Raw genomic sequence first — 18,192 nt, 5'->3', positions numbered from 1 at the left:
GGTCCTCCTGTAAATACTGACACACTCCCGGGGACACCCTGTGAATACTGACACACTCCCAGGGACCTCCAGTAAATACAGACACACTCCCGGGGACCCTCTGTAAATACTGACACACTCCCGGGGACACCCTGTAAATACTGACACACTCCCGGGGACCCTCTGTAGATATTGACACACTCCTGGGGACCCCTGTAAATATTGACACACTCCGGGGACACCATGTAAATACTGACACACTCCTGGGGACCCCCTGTAAATATTGACACACTCCCGGGGACCCCCTGTAAATATTGACACACTCCTGGGACCCCTGTAAATACTGACACACTCCCGGGGACCCCCTGTAAATACTGACACACTCCCCGGGGACCCCCTGTAAATACTGACACACTCCCCGGGAACTCTCTGTAAATACTGACACACTCCCCGGTGACCCCCTGTCAATACTGACACACTCCCCGGGAACTCTCTGTAAATACTGACACACTCCCGGGGACCCCCTGTAAATACTGACACACTCCCCGGGGAGCCCCTGTAAATACTGACACACTCCCCGGGGAGCCCCTGTAAATACTGACACACTCCCCGGGAACCCTCTGTAAATACTGACACACTCCCGGGAACTTTCTGTAAATACTGACACACTCCCGGGGACCCCCTGTAAATACTGACACACTCCCCGGGGAGCCCCTGTAAATACTGACACACTCCCCGGGGACCCCCTGTAAATACTGACACACTCCCCGGGAACCCTCTGTAAATACTGACACACTCCCGGGAACTCTCTGTAAATACTGACACTCTCCAAGGAACCCCCATGTTATTTCTGTCACTCTCCCTATCCCTATAAAAAGGCAATTGCTTGCGGAGCACAATCTACTGGGTGTAAAAGCAGTGGAAGGAATCAGCTGCCTCATTTTAAAATGATATATTAATTCCTGAGATGTGGGTGTCACTGACAAGGCTGGTATTTATTGTCCATCCCGAGATGCCCCTTGTGAAGGTGGTGCTGGGTCTTCTTGAACCGTTTCAGTCCCGTGTGGTGAAGGTGCTCCCACGTTGCCGTTAGGGAGGGAGATCCAGGATTTTGACCCAGTGACGATGAAGGAACGGCCGATATAATCGCGAAATAAATCGGAAGTTATCATAACAACAGAAAACGGGCCAAATGATTTCTCTTTCAAACTTGTCTCCCTGCTACATTGGATATTACAAGAAGGATCGAGAAATGGGAAAACAAATGCAGCTAATGATTCAGCTATTCTATTAAAGTTGAAACAAACAGCCCTTCTGTTAATATTGACCCTCATTTTCATGGTGAGACAGGAGGCAGTGACATGGTTTGTGCAAAGATATCAGCAGGTGCGATGAAAACAAAAAGCCAGAAACAGATCCCAACTTATGTGAATCATTAACCTGATTTCCCTCAGCCCGCATTGTCCCTTTAATCCTTGATTTTAAAATTGTCATCCTCATTTTCAAATTCAGCCCATTCCCCTCCCTATCTCTGTAACCTCCTCCAGCCCCGACAACCCTCTCTATCTCTGTAACCTCCTCCAGCCCCGACAACCCTCCCTATCTCTGTAACCTCCTCCAGCCCCTACAACCCTCTCTATCTCTGTAACCTCCTCCAGGCCCGACAACCCTCCCTATCTCTGTAACCTCCTCCAGCCCCGACAATCCTCCCTATCTCTGTAACCTCCTCCAGCCCCTACAACCCTCCCTATCTCTGAAACCTCCTCCAGCCCCGACAACCCTCTCTACCTCTGTAACCTCCTCCAGCCCCGACAACCCTCTCTATCTCTGTAACCTCCTCCAGCCCCGACAACTCTCCCTATCTCTGTAACCTCCTCCAGGCCCGATAACCCTCCCTATCTCTGTAACCTCCTCCAGGCCCGACAACCCTCCCTATCTCTGTAACCTCCTCCAGCCCCGACAACCCTCTCTATCTCTGTAACCTCCTCCAGCCCCAACAACCCTCTCTATCTCTGTAACCTCCTCCAGCCCCGACAACCCTCCCTATCTCTGTAACCTCCTCCAGCCCCTACAACCCTCCCTATCTCTGTAACCTCCTCCAGCCCCGACAACCCTCCCTATCTCTGTAACCTCCTCCAGCCCCGACAACCCTCTCTACCTCTGTAACCTCCTCCAGCCCCGACAACCCTCTCTATCTCTGTAACCTCCTCCAGCCCCGACAACCCTCCCTATCTCTGTAACCTCCTCCAGGCCCGATAACCCTCCCTATCTCTGTAACCTCCTCCAGCCCCGACAATCCTCCCTATCTCTGTAACCTCCTCCAGCCCCTACAACCCTCCCTATCTCTGAAACCTCCTCCAGCCCCGACAACCCTCTCTATCTCTGTAACCTCCTCCAGCCCCAACAACCCTCTCTATCTCTGTAACCTCCTCCAGCCCCGACAACCCTCCCTATCTCTGTAACCTCCTCCAGCCCCGACAACCCTCCCTATCTCTGTAACCTCCTCCAGCCCCGACAACCCTCTCTATCTCTGTAACCTCCTCCAGCCCCGACAACCCTCCCTATCTCTGTAATCTCCTCCAGCCCCGACAACCCTCCCTATCTCTGTAACCTCCTCCAGCCCCAACAACCCTCCCTATCTCTGTAACCTCCTCCAGCCCCTACAACCCTCTCTATCTCTGTAACCTCCTCCAGCCCCGACAACCCTCCCTATCTCTGTAATCTCCTCCAGCCCCGACAACCCTCCCTATCTCTGTAACCTCCTCCAGCCCCGACAACCCTCTCTATCTCTGTCACCTCCTCCAGCCCCGACAACCCTCCCTATCTCTGTAACCTCCTCCAGCCCCGACAACCCTCCCTATCTCTGTAACCTCCTCCAGCCCCAACAACCCTCTCTATCTCTGTAACCTCCTCCAGCCCCGACAACCCTCCCTATCTCTGTAACCTCCTCCAACCCCGACAACCCTCCCTATCTCTGTAACCTCCTCCAGCCCCGACAACCCTCCCTATCTCTGTAACCTCCTCCAGCCCCAACAACCCTCTCTATCTCTGTAACCTCCTCCAGCCCCGACAACCCTCCCTATCTCTGTAACCTCCTCCAACCCCGACAACCCTCCCTATCTCTGTAACCTCCTCCAGCCCCGACAACCCTCTCTATCTCTGTAACCTCCTCCAGCCCCGACAACCCTCCTTATCTCTGTAACCTCCTCCAGCCCCGACAACCCTCTCTATCTCTGTAACCACCTTCAGCCCCGACAACCCTCCCTATCTCTGTAACCTCCTCCAGCCCCGACAACCTTCCCTATCTCTGTAACCTCCTCCAGCCCCTACAACCCTCCCTATCTCTGTAACCTCCTCCAGCCCCGACAACCCTCCCTATCTCTGTAACCTCCTCCAGCCCCGACAACCCTCTCTATCTCTGTAACCTCCTCCAGCTCCTACAACCCTCCCTATCTCTGTAACCTCCTCTAGCCCCGACAACCCTCCCTATCTCTGTAACCTCCTTCCATCCCTACAACCCTCCCTATCTCTGTAACCTCCTCCAGCCCCTACAACCCTCCGAGATCTCTGTGCTCCTCCAATTCCGCCCTCTTGCCCATCCCCCGATTCCCATCTCTCCACCATTGGCGGCCGTGCCTTCAGCTGCCTGGGGCCCTAAACTCTGGAATTCCCTCCCTAAACCTCTCCGTCTCTCTCTCTCCTTAAAAACCGACCTCTTTGACCGAGCTTTTGGTCACCTGTCCCTAATATCTCCTGATTTGACAAGGAGTCAAATTGTTCTCTGATTTCCACTCCTGTGAAGCATCTTGGAAGGTTCTAATGCATTAAAGGCACTATATAAATGCAGTTTGTTGTTGTTGTTTTACCCGCGCTGAAGGCCTGAATCATCTCGTGGTTAGATCACACTTGGAGCACTGTGCACAGTTCCGGTCTCCATATACCTGTTCAGCCCAGACAGACTCTATCAGACCAGACAGTCCAGACAGCTCCAGTCAGCCCGAGTCAGACCCAGACAGCCCCAATCAGCCGTGGTCAGCCCAGACAGACTTGGTCAGACCAGACAGCCCCTGTCAGAGCCAGACAGGATTTGAAGGGGTCTGTTAGAATTTAGAGGAGCTGTTGGGATTTGAAGGTCTTGTTGGGATTTGTACGATCTAATGGGAATTTGAGGCGCTGTTGGGATTGAGAGGATCTGTTGGGATTTGAAGGGGCCTGTTGGGATTTAGAGGAGTTGTTGGGATTTGAAGGAGTGTGTCGGGACTTGGAGGAGTTGTTGGAATTTGTAGAGGAGTGTTGGGATTTGGAGGAGCTGTTGGGATTTGAAGGGGAGTGTTGGGATTTGGAAGAGCTGTTGGGATTTGAAGGGGCCTGCTGGGATTTGGAGGAGCTGTTGGGATTTGGAAGAGCTGTTGGGATTTGAAGGGGCCTGCTGGGATTTGGAGGAGCTGTTGGAATTTGTAGAGGAGTGTTGGGATTTGGAGGAGCTGTTGGGATTTGAAGGGGCCTGCTGGGAATTGGAGGAGCTGTTGGGATTTGGAAGAGCTGTTGGGATTTGAAGGGGCCTGCTGGGATTTGGAGGAGCTGTTGGAATTTGTAGAGGAGTGTTGGGATTTGGAGGAGCTGTTGGGATTTGCGGGAGCGTGCTGGGATTTGTAGGGTTTGCTGGGGTATGATATTTCTGGGAAATGGGACCAGCCTGATTGATGAGACGAATAACTTCTGATTGACAAATTGCTCAACATTTATCACTCGCACATTGTCACGTCCCTGGTAAACAAATCAAAGACTTCGATGTACAGTAAATTACTTTGGAATCCAGCAACAATTGTGACGTTGGTGAAAAAGGAAACATCAATGCAATTTCACAACAAACATTAAAGACAGTGAGCACACTCCTACCAGAAAACTTGAAAATCCAGTTTGCAAAGGTGGGTTCTGGCAGTTGCACATACAGTCTCAAAATACCTCCCGAAGACAAAAGAATTACTATTGAAACGCACTCATTGTCACCTGGGCAAACTGTGCACAGCATGATCCCAGAGAGTAGCAAATGAGGGTGGAATGTTGGCTCGGAATGGACCTGCTCTCTCATCTTCCAACTGTGACGTCTGATCTTTCATGTTCACTGGAGTAAGCAGCTGAAACGTGAAGCCAGCTTCTCACTTAACATTTAAAAACTTCCTTTGTTTGGCACTGGGCAATCAGCTGGGAATTTTCCAGTCTCCATATACCTCGGTTAGACCACACTGGGAGCACTGTGCACAGTTCCGGTCTCCATATCCCTTGGTTAGACCACACTGGGAGCACTGTGCACAGTTCCGGTCTCCATATCCCTTGGTTAGACCACACTCGGAGCACTGTGCACAGTTCCGGTCTCCCTATCCCTTGGTTAGACCACACTCGGAGCACTGTGCACAGTTCCGGTCTCCATATCCCTTGGTTAGACCACACTCGGAGCACTGTGCACAGTTCCAGTCTCCATATACCTTGGTTAGACCACACTCGGAGCACTGTGCACAGTTCCGGTCTCCATATCCCTTGGTTAGACCACACTCGGAGCACTGTGCACAGTTCCGGTCTCCCTATCCCTTGGTTAGACCACACTCGGAGCACTGTGCACAGTTCCGGTCTCCATATCCCTTGGTTAGACCACACTCGGAGCACTGTGCACAGTTCCAGTCTCCATATCCCTTGGTTAGACCACACTCGGAGCACTGTGCACAGTTCCAGTCTCCATATACCTCGGTTAGACCACACTGGGAGCACTGTGCACCGTTCCGGTTTCCGTATTACTAAAAGGATAGAGAGGCACTGGGAAAGGTGCAAAAAGGTTTACTGGAATGATACAAGAACTGAGAGGTTATAACTATCAGGAAAGACTGAACAATCTGGGGGTCTTTTCTCTGGAAAAGAGAAGGCTGAGGGGTGACCTGATTGAGGTCTTTAAAATGATGAAGGGGGTTTCGATCGGGTAGACGTAGAGAAGATGTTTCCACTTGTGGGGGGGGAGAGACCAGAACTCGGGGCCATCAATATAAGACAGTCACTAATAAATCCAATGGGGAATTCCGGAGAAACCTCTTTCCCCAGAGAGTGGTGAGAATGTGGAACTCGCTCCCACAGGGAGTGGTTGAGGTGAACAGTATCGATGTATTGAAGGGGGAAGCTGGATGAACACATGAGGGAGAAAGGAATAGAAGGATATGGTGATAGGGTGAGATGGAGAGGGGTGGGGGGGGGGGGGGTGGGAACCACCAGCACGGAGCAGATGGGCCGAACGGCCTGTTTCTGCACGTGAAATTGAATCTGATTTAGGACCCAGCCCTGTCAGATCTGCCAGACACTGATGCCAACTGAATTCCAAACACTTTTTGGTGTGTTAACAGGGATTTTGACAATTTATCACATCATACGTCAGTAACGGTTCGATGAAAAACTATACTGCATTGTTGGTGAGCTCATCCTTTGCTCGATTAACAGTTAAACCTGTCACACAATCGGAATGGATTCTGAAGACCCACTCGCTCCAGGCCCAGATTTCAATGGTCAAGAGAATGACCGCACGTGCAGTCACCAACTATGGTGGGCTGTGTTCCCACCTCCGACTATGCCCCGCGCAGCCCCCCCCACCCCCCCCCATGCTCTCCCACCATTGGTCGCCTGGCATGTCCATCATCGCAGCCACGGCCAATCAGAAAGCCAACAGTCTCTTCGTCGTGCCGCCTCAGGGCCGTCGCAGGCAGATGAAGACTTCCCCGACAAGGGTTGTGTCACAGGACCTGTCCCGCCGACAGTAATCACAACTGATGCCCCTCGGGGGGGGGGGGGGGGGTGGGGGTGGGGGGGGTGGGAGGGGAAAGAAAACTGCAGTCCCGGTTCTGGGCCGACACGTGACTCCAGTCCCACAACGGGAACTGAAGTGGCCGAGCATTTTAGGAAAGGGCGGGAGGGTCCTTGAGCGGGTGCGGAAGAGGTTGACCAGAATGGTTCGAGGGATGTTGTATTGGAGTCACAAGGTTAGGTTGGAGAAGCTGGGGGTTGTTCCCCTTGGAGGGACGGAGATTGAGGGGAGATTTGATAGAGGTGTACAAGATTAGGGCAGGTTTGCATAGGGGTGGACAAGGATAAAATATTCCCATTAATAGGTGGTACGAGGTGCGTCTGAAAGGAGGAGAGAGGGGGAGAGGTTTAGGGAGGGAATTTCCAGAGCTTCGGGTCCCCCGGGCAGCTGAAGTAATGGCCGCCAATGGTGGAGCGATGGGAAATGATTGAAAGGCTCCCTTCGGATGGGGGAACTATATTTTCGAGGACTAGGTCTGGTTGACTGATTGGTCCCCGAGTGCCTCGTTCCTCTTGCGCAGGAACGTGGACAAGATGTGGAAGGGCTTCAGCGAGCTGATCTCGTGGGTCAGGCTGGACAGGCAGCCCCTGCAGGTCTGCTTGACGGCAGACGAGGAGAAGTAGAAGATAATGGGGTCCAGGCTGGTGTTGAAGGTGCTCAGCAGCAGCGCATCGGTCCGCCAGGAGGGGTTCTGCTTCTGAATGAAGCCGACAACGTGGGAGATGTTGTACGGGGCAAAGCAAATGAGGAAGACAAACAAAGTGGTCAACACCAGGCCGACCGCCCTCTGCTTCTTCTCCCTGCTGATGTGCGTGGAGGAAAGCAGGATGCGGATGAAACTGGAGTAGCAAAACGTGGTGACCAGGAAGGGGACACAGAAGAGCACGATTGCCAGCTCCAGCCTGAACGGCAGCAGGATATCGAGCTGACTCTTGGAGAACCTGTTGTAGCACACGGTCATGTTGGAGCTCAGGTTGCTAACTCTTTGGTACTCAGTGACGTACACAATGCTGCAGTGCGAGAAGGCGCAGACCCACAGCATGAAACTGACCAGAATAGCGTAGATGGGCTTCCGGTACATGTTGTATTTGATGGGGAACGCAACCCCCAGGTATCTATCCACGCTGACAGCAGTGAGGAAGAGAATACTGCTGTAGATGGCGCTGAAGTAGAAGAGGCCACTGAATGGGCACAGGGACAAGGGGATGGTCCAAAGGCTCCCCTTGACAGACTCCAGAATCTTGAAAGGCAGAAAGAGCAGGAAGAAGAGGTCGGAGATGGTGAGGTTGACAAGGAAGATAACGCTGGGTCCAGCCTTCCGCCTGGCCTTGCCCAGAAAGGCGTACAGTGCCAAGAGATTGCAGGGCAGACCGGTCAGGAGCACGACGGCATAGACGGCGATGTGGACCTTGTCGGAGAAGGAGTCGGAAGCCATGCTCGGTAATGTCAGCTGAAAACAAAACAGAGCCAGAGAAAGGTGGTCAGTGAATGAGGACCGAGGAGATCGACGTACCTCCGAAATCAGACTGACTTTCCCATCCACCGGACAATTCCCCAATCTTACCTTGTGGTCAACTCCCTCCTCGCCCCCTACCCTCCCTATCTCTGCAACCTCCTCCAGCCCCGACAACCTTCACTATCTCAGTAACTTCCTCCAGCCCCTACAACCTTCACAATCTCTGTAACCTCCTCCAGCCCGTACAACCTTCCCTATCTCTATAACCTCCTCCAGCCCCTACAACCCTCCCTATCTCTGTAACCTACTCCAGACCCTGCAACCTTCCCAATCACTGTAACCTCCTCCAGCCCCTACAACCCTCCCAATCTCTGTAACCTCCTCCAGCCCCGACAACCCTCCCCATCTCTGTAACCTCATCCAGCTCCTACAACACTCCCTATCTCTGTAACCTCCTCCAGCCCCTACAACCTTCCCTATCTCTGTAACCTCCTCCAGCCCCTACAACCCTCCCAATCTCTGTAACCTCCTCCAGCCCCGACAACCCTCCCTATCTCTGTTACCTCCTCCAGCCCTTACAACCTTCCCTATCTCTATAACCTCCTCCAGCCCCTACAACCCTCCCAATCTCTGTAACCTCCTCCAGCCCCTACAACCTTCCCAATCACTGTAACCTCCTCCAGCCCCTACAACCCTCCCAATCTATGTAACCTCCTCCAGCCCCGACAACCCTCCCTATCTCTGTAACCTCCTCCAGCCCCTACAACCCTCCCTATCTCTGTAACCTCCTCCAGCCCCTACAACCTTCCCTATCTCTGTAACCTCCTCCAGACCCTACAACCCTCCCAATCTCTGTAACCTCCTCCAGCCCCGACAACCCTCCCTATCTCTGTTACCTCCTCCAGCCCCTACAACCTTCCCTATCTCTATAACCTCCTCCAGCCCCTACAACCCTCCCAATCTCTGGAACCTCCTCCAGCCCCTACAACCTTCCCTATCTCCATAACCTCCTCCAGTCCCTACAATCCTCCCAATCTCTGTAACCTCCTCCAGCCCCTCAACCCTCCCAATCTCTGTAACCTCCTCCAGCCCCTACAACCCTCCCAATCTCTGTAACCTCCTCCAGCCCCGACAACCCTCCCTATCTCTGTAACCTCCTCCAGCCCCGACAACCTTCCCTATCTCTGTAACCTCCTCCAGCCCCAACAACCTTCCCTACCTCTGTAACCTCCTCCAGCCCCAACAACCTTCCCTACCTCTGTAACCTCCTCCAGCCCCTACAACCTTCACAATCTCTGTAACCTCCTCCAGCCCCTACAACCCTCCCAATCTCTGTAACCTCCTCCAGCCCCTGCAACCTTCCCTATCTCTATAACCTCCTCCAGCCCCTATAACCCTCCCAATCTCTGTAACCTCCTCCAGCCCCTACAACCCTCCCAATCTCTGTAACCTCCTCCAGCCCCTACAACCCTCCCAATCTCTGTAACCTCCTCCAGCCCCGGCAACCCTCCCAATCTCTGTAACCTCCTCCAGCCCCTACAACCTTCCCTATCTCTGTAACCTCCTCCAGCCCCGACAACCCTCCCAATCTCTGTAACCTCCTCCAGCCCCAACTACCTTCCCTACCTCTGTAACCTCCTCCAGCCCCGACAACCTTCACAATCTCTGTAACCTCCTCCAGCCCCTACAACCCTCTCTATCACTGTAACCTCCTCCAGCCCCAACAACCTTCCCTACCTCTGTAACCTCCTCCAGCCCCTACAACCTTCACAATCTCTGTAACCTCCTCCAGCCCCAACAACCTTCCCTACCTCTGTAACCTCCTCCAGCCCCTACAACCCTCCCAATCTCTGTAACGTCCTCCAGCCCCTACAACCCTCCCAATCTCTTGTAACCTCCTCCAGCCCCGACAACCCTCCCTATCTCTGTAACCTCCTTCAGCCCCTACAACCTTCCCTATCTCTGTAACCTCCTCCAGCCCCTAGAACCCTCCCAATCTCTGTAAACTCCTCCAGCCCCGACAACCCTCCCTATCTCTGTAACCTCCTCCAGCCCCTACAACCTTCCCTATCTCGATAACCTCCTCCAGCCCCTACAACCCTCCCAATCTCAGTCACCTACTCCAGCCCCTGCAACCTTCCCAATCACTGTAACCTCCTCCAGCCCCTACAACCCTCCCAATCTCTGTAACCTCCTCCAGCCCCGACAACCCTCCCCATCTCTGTAACCTCCTCCAGCCCCTACAACACTCCCTATCTCTGTAACCTCCTCCAGCCCCTACAACCTTCCCTATCTCTGTAACCTCCTCCAGCCCCTACAACCCTCCCAATCTCTGTAACCTCCTCCAGCCCCGACAACCCTCCCTATCTCTGTTACCTCCTCCAGCCCTTACAACCTTCCCTATCTCTGTAACCTCCTCCAGCCCCTACAATCCTCCCTATCTCTGTAACCTCCTCCAGCCCCTACAACCCTCCCAATCTCTGTAACCTCCTCCAGCCCCTACAACCTTCCCAATCTCTGTAACCTCCTCCAGACCCTACAACCCTCCCAATGTCTGTAACCTCCTCCAGCCCCGACAACCCTCCCTATCTCTGTTACCTCCTCCAGCCCTTACAACCTTCCCTATCTCTATAACCTCCTCCAGCCCCTACAACCCTCCCAATCTCTGTAACCTCCTCCAGCCCCGACAACCCTCCCTATCTCTGTAACCTCCTCCAGCCCCTACAACCCTGACTATCTCTGTAACCTCCTCCAGCCCCTACAACCCTCCCTATCTCTGTAACCTCCTCCAGCCCCTACAACCCTCCCTGTCTCTGTAACCTCCTCCAGCCCCTACAACCCTCCGAGATCTCTGCGCTCCTCCAATTCCGGCCTCTTGCCCATCCCCCGATTCCCATCGCTCCACCATTGGCGGCCGTGCCTTCAGCTGCCCGGGGGCCCTAAGCTCTGGAATACCCTCCTTCAGCCTCTCTCACCGTTCCTTTCAGATTCACCTTAAAACCAACCTCTTTGATTTAGGATTATGTCACTTGTTTGAATATGTCCTGATGCGACTATGTGTCTCAGTAATGTGCCCTTAATGCCTTTAATACGACCAGAGTAAATGTACTGTACCCAGTGTTATACAGTGACAGACCTGTCTCCACCAGTACTGTACCCGTGTTATACAGTGACAGACCTGTCTCCATCAGTACTGTACCCCAGTGTTATACAGTGACAGACCTGTCCCCACCAGTACTGTACCCCAGTGTTATACAGTGACAGACCTGTCCCCACCAGTCCTGTACCCCAGTGTTATACAGTGACAGACCTGTCCCCACCAGTACTGTATCCCAGTGTTATACAGTGACAGACCTGTCTCCACCTGTACTGTATCCCAGTGTTATACAGTGACAGACCTGTACCCACCAGTACTGTACCCCAGTGTTATACAGTGACAGACCTGTCTCCACCTGTACTGTACCCCAGTGTTATACAGTGACAGACCTGTCTCCACCAGTACTGTACCCCAGTGTTATACAGTGACAGACCTGTCCCCACCAGTCCTGTACCCCAGTGTTATACAGTAACAGACCTGTCCCCACCAGTACTGTACCCCAGTGTTATACAGTGACAGACCTGTCCCCACCAGTACTGTACCCCAGTGTTATACAGTGACAGACCTGTCCCCACCAGTCCTGTACCCCAGTGTTATACAGTAACAGACCTGTCCCCACCAGTACTGTACCCCAGTGTTATACAGTGACAGACCTGTCCCCACCAGTACTGTATCCCAGTGTTATACAGTGACAGACCTGTCCCCACCAGTACTGTACCCCAGTGTTATACAGTGACAGACCTGTCTCCACCAGTACTGTACCCCAGTGTTATACAGTAACAGACCTGCACCCATCAGTACTGTACCCCAGTGTTATACAGTGACAGACCTGTCTCCACCAGTACTGTACCCCAGTGTTATACAGTGACAGACCTGTCCCAAACTGTACTGTACCCCAGTGTTATACAGTGACAGACCTGTCCCAACCAGTACTGTACCCCAGTGTATACAGTGAGAGACCTGTCCCCACCAGTACTGTACCCCAGTGTTATACAGAGACAGACCTGTCCCAAACTGTACTGTACCCCAGTGTTATACAGTGACAGACCTGTCTCCACCAGTACTGTACCCCAGTGTTATACAGTGACAGACCTGTCCCAACCAGTACTGTCCCCCAGTGTTATACAGTGACAGACCTGTCCCCACCAGTACTGTACCCCAGTGTTATACAGTGGCAGACCTGTCTCCACCAGTACTGTACCCCAGTGTTATACAGTGACAGACCTGTCCCCATCAGTACTGTACCCCAGTGTTATACAGTGACAGACCTGTCTCCACCAGTACTGTACCCCAGTGTTATACAGTGACAGACCTGTCTCCACCAGTACTGTACCCAGTGTTATACAGTAACAGACCTGTCCCCACCAGTACTGTCCCCCAGTGTTATACAGTGACAGACCTGTCCCCACCAGTACTGTACCCCAGTGTTATACAGTGACAGACCTGTCCCCACCAGTACTGTACCCCAGTGTTATACAGTGACAGACCTGTCTCCACCAGTACTGTACCCCAGTGTTATACAGTGACAGACCTGTCCCCACCAGTACTGTACCCCAGTGTTATACAGTGACAGACCTGTCTCCACCAGTACTGTACCCCAGTGTTATACAGTGACAGAACTGTCTCCACCAGTACTGTACCCCAGTGTTATACAGAGACAGACCTGCCCCCACCAGTACTATACCCCAGTGTTATACAGTGACAGACCTGTCCTCACCAGTACTGTACCCCAGTGTTATACAGTAACAGACCTGCACCCATCAGTACTGTACCCCAGTGTTATACAGTGACAGACCTGTCCCCACCAGTACTGTACCCCAGTGTTATACAGTGACAGACCTGTCCCCACCAGTACTGTACCCCAGTGTTATACAGTGACAGACCTGTCTCCACCAGTACTATACCCCAGTGTTCTACAGTGACAGACCAGTCCCCACCAGTACTATACCCCAGTGTTATACAGTGACAGACCTGTCCCCACCAGTACTGTACCCCAGTGTTATACAGAGACAGACCTGCCCCCACCAGTACTATACCCCAGTGTTATACAGAGACAGACCTGCCCCCACCAGTACTATACCCCAGTGTTATACAGTAACAGACCTGCACCCATCAGTACTGTACCCCAGTGTTATACAGTGACAGACCTGTCCCCACCAGTACTATACCCCAGTGTTATACAGTGACAGACCTGTCTCCACCAGTACTATACCCCAGTGTTATACAGTGACAGACCTGTCTCCACCAGTACTGTATCCCAGTGTTCTACAGTGACAGACCTGTCTCCACCAGTACTGTACCCCAGTGTTATACAGTGACAGACCTGTCTCCACCAGTACTGTACCCCAGTGTTATACAGTGACAGACCTGTCCCCACCAGTACTGTACCCCAGTGTTATACAGTGACACACCTGTCTCCACCAGTACTGTACCCCAGTGTTATACAGTGACAGACCTGTCCCCACCAGTACTGTACCCCAGTGTTATACAGTGACAGACCTGTCCCCACCAGTACTATACCCCAGTGTTATACAGTGACAGACCTGTCCCCACCAGTACTGTACCCCAGTGTTATACAGTGACAGACCTGTCTCCACCAGTACTGTACCCCAGTGTTATACAGTGACAGACCTGTCTCCACCAGTACTGTATCCCAGTGTTATACAGTGACAGACCTATCCCCACCAGTACTGTATCCCAGTGTAATACAGTGACAGACCTGTCCCCACCAGTACTGTACCCCAGTGTTATACAGTGACAGACCTGTCCCCACCAGTACTGTACCCCAGTGTTATACAGTGACAGACCTGTCCCCACCAGTACTGTACCCCAGTGTTATACAGTGAGAGACCTGTACCCACCAGTACTGTACCCCAGTGTTATACAGTGACAGACCTGTCCCCACCAGTACTGTACCCCAGTGTTATACAGTGACAGACCTGTACCCACCAGTACTGTACCCAGTGTTATACAGTGACAGACCTGTACCCACCAGTACTGCATCCCAGTGTTACACAGTGACCGACCTGTCTCCACCAGTACTGTACCCCAGTGTTATACAGTGACAGACCTGTCTCCAACAGTACTGTACCCCAGTGTTATACAGTGACAGACCTGTCCCCACCAGTACTGTACCCCAGTGTTATAGTGACAGACCTGTCCCCACCAGTACTGTACCCCAGTGTTATACAGTGACAGACCTGCCCTCACCAGTACTGTATCCCAGTGTTATACAGTGACAGACCTGTCCACACCAGTACTGTACCCCAGTGTTATACAGTGACAGACCTGCCCTCACCAGTACTGTACACCAGTATTATACAGTGACAGACCTGTCCCCACCAGTACTGTACCCCAGTGTTATACAGTGACAGGCCTGTCCCCACCAGTACTGTACCCCAGTGTTATACAGTGAGAGACCTGTACCCACCAGTACTGTACCCCAGTGTTATACAGTGACAGACCTGTCCCCACCAGTACTGTACCCCAGTGTTATACAGTGACAGACCTGTACCCACCAGTACTGTACCCAGTGTTATACAGTGACAGACCTGTACCCACCAGTACTGTATCCCAGTGTTATACAGTGACAGACCTGTCCCACCAGTACTGTACCCCAGTGTTATACAGTGACAGACCTGTCCCCACCAGTACTATACCCCAGTGTTATACAGTGACAGACCTGTCCCCACCAGTACTGTACCCCAGTGTTATACAGTGACAGACCTGTACCCACCAGTACTGTACCCAGTGTTATACAGTGACAGACCTGTACCCACCAGTACTGCATCCCAGTGTTACACAGTGACCGACCTGTCTCCACCAGTACTGTACCCCAGTGTTATACAGTGACAGACCTGTCTCCAACAGTACTGTACCCCAGTGTTATACAGTGACAGACCTGTCCCCACCAGTACTGTACCCCAGTGTTATAGTGACAGACCTGTCCCCACCAGTACTGTACCCCAGTGTTATACAGTGACAGACCTGCCCTCACCAGTACTGTATCCCAGTGTTATACAGTGACAGACCTGTCCACACCAGTACTGTACCCCAGTGTTATACAGTGACAGACCTGCCCCCACCAGTACTATACCCCAGTGTTATACAGTGACAGACCTGTCCTCACCAGTACTGTACCCCAGTGTTATACAGTAACAGACCTGCACCCATCGGTACTGTACCCCAGTGTTATACAGTGACAGACCTGTCCCCACCAGTACTGTACCCCAGTGTTATACAGTGACAGACCTGTCCCCACCAGTACTATACCCCAGTGTTATACAGTGACAGACCTGTCTCCACCAGTACTATACCCCAGTGTTATACAGTGACAGACCTGTCTCCACCAGTACTGTACCCCAGTGTTATACAGTGACAGAACTGTCTCCACCAGTACTGTACCCCAGTGTTATACAGTGACAGACCTGTCCCCACCAGTACTGTACCCCAGTGTTATACAGTGACACACCTGTCTCCACCAGTACTGTACCCCAGTGTTATACAGTGACAGACCTGTCCCCACCAGTACTGTACCCCAGTGTTATACAGTGACAGACCTGTCCCCACCAGTACTATACCCCAGTGTTATACAGTGACAGACCTGTCCCCACCAGTACTGTACCCCAGTGTTATACAGTGACAGACCTGCCCTCACCAGTACTGTACACCAGTATTATACAGTGACAGACCTGTCCCCACCAGTACTGTACCCCAGTGTTATACAGTGACAGGCCTGTCCCCACCAGTACTGTACCCCAGTGTTATACAGTGAGAGACCTGTACCCACCAGTACTGTACCCCAGTGTTATACAGTGACAGACCTGTCCCCACCAGTACTGTACCCCAGTGTTATACAGTGACAGACCTGTACCCACCAGTACTGTACCCAGTGTTATACAGTGACAGACCTGTACCCACCAGTACTGTATCCCAGTGTTATACAGTGACAGACCTGTCCCACCAGTACTGTACCCCAGTGTTATACAGTGACAGACCTGTCCCCACCAGTACTATACCCCAGTGTTATACAGTGACAGACCTGTCCCCACCAGTACTGTACCCCAGTGTTATACAGAGACAGACCTGCCCCCACCAGTACTATACCCCAGTGTTATACAGTGACAGACCTGTCCTCACCAGTACTGTACCCCAGTGTTATACAGTAACAGACCTGCACCCATCGGTACTGTACCCCAGTGTTATACAGTGACAGACCTGTCCCCACCAGTACTGTACCCCAGTGTTATACAGTGACAGACCTGTCCCCACCAGTACTATACCCCAGTGTTATACAGTGACAGACCTGTCTCCACCAGTACTATACCCCAGTGTTATACAGTGACAGACCTGTCTCCACCAGTACTGTACCCCAGTGTTATACAGTGACAGAACTGTCTCCACCAGTACTGTACCCCAGTGTTATACAGTGACAGACCTGTCCCCACCAGTACTGTACCCCAGTGTTATACAGTGACACACCTGTCTCCACCAGTACTGTACCCCAGTGTTATACAGTGACAGACCTGTCCCCACCAGTACTGTACCCCAGTGTTATACAGTGACAGACCTGTCCCCACCAGTACTATACCCCAGTGTTATACAGTGACAGACCTGTCCCCACCAGTACTGTACCCCAGTGTTATACAGTGACAGACCTGTCTCCACCAGTACTGTACCCCAGTGTTATACAGTGACAGACCTGTCTCCACCAGTACTGTATCCCAGTGTTATACAGTGACAGACCTATCCCCACCAGTACTGTATCCCAGTGTAATACAGTGACAGACCTGTCCCCACCAGTACTGTACCCCAGTGTTATACAGTGACAGACCTGTCCCCACCAGTACTGTACCTCAGTGTTATACAGTGACAGACCTGTCCCCACCAGTACTGTACCCCAGTGTTATACAGTGAGAGACCTGTACCCACCAGTACTGTACCCCAGTGTTATACAGTGACAGACCTGTCCCCACCAGTACTGTACCCCAGTGTTATACAGTGACAGACCTGTACCCACCAGTACTGTACCCAGTGTTATACAGTGACAGACCTGTACCCACCAGTACTGTATCCCAGTGTTACACAGTGACCGACCTGTCTCCACCAGTACTGTACCCCAGTGTTATACAGTGACAGACCTGTCTCCAACAGTACTGTACCCCAGTGTTATACAGTGACAGACCTGTCCCCACCAGTACTGTACCCCAGTGTTATAGTGACAGACCTGTCCCCACCAGTACTGTACCCCAGTGTTATACAGTGACAGACCTGCCCTCACCAGGACTGTATCCCAGTGTTATACAGTGACAGACCTGTCCACACCAGTACTGTACCCCAGTGTTATACAGTGACAGACCTGCCCTCACCAGTACTGTACACCAGTATTATACAGTGACAGACCTGTCCCCACCAGTACTGTACCCCAGTGTTATACAGTGACAGGCCTGTCCCCACCAGTACTGTACCCCAGTGTTATACAGTGAGAGACCTGTCCCCACCAGTACTGTACCCCAGTGTTATACAGTGACAGACCTGTACCCACCAGTACTGTACCCAGTGTTATACAGTGACAGACCTGTACCCACCAGTACTGTATCCCAGTGTTATACAGTGACAGACCTGTCCCACCAGTACTGTACCCCAGTGTTATACAGTGACAGACCTGTCCCCACCAGTACTGTATCCTAGTGTTATACAGTGAGAGACCTGTCCCCACCAGTACTGTACCCCAGTGTTATACAGTGACAGACCTGTCCCCACCAGTACTGTACCCCAGTGTTATACAGTGACAGACCTGTCCCCACCAGTACTGTACCC

General features: G+C 52.4%; 1 protein-coding gene across 1 annotated transcript in view; it reads right to left on the bottom strand.

The window, feature by feature from the left end:
- Positions 1-6,237: 6,237 nt before the first annotated feature.
- The window catches only part of LOC137352680 (free fatty acid receptor 2-like), a 31,777-nt gene continuing 19,822 nt past the window's right edge, over positions 6,238-18,192 (bottom strand). The window contains exon 3 of the mRNA XM_068018397.1: positions 6,238-8,270. Coding sequence (XP_067874498.1) covers positions 7,290-8,255 — 966 coding nt within the window. The 5' untranslated portion in view covers positions 8,256-8,270 and the 3' untranslated portion in view covers positions 6,238-7,289. The remainder of the gene's footprint in view (positions 8,271-18,192) is intronic.

The sequence above is a fragment of the Heterodontus francisci genome, chromosome 39 (genome assembly GCF_036365525.1).
Source record: "Heterodontus francisci isolate sHetFra1 chromosome 39, sHetFra1.hap1, whole genome shotgun sequence".
Classification (NCBI taxonomy): Eukaryota; Metazoa; Chordata; class Chondrichthyes; order Heterodontiformes; family Heterodontidae; genus Heterodontus; species Heterodontus francisci.
This window is presented reverse-complemented; position numbering and strand designations above follow the sequence as displayed.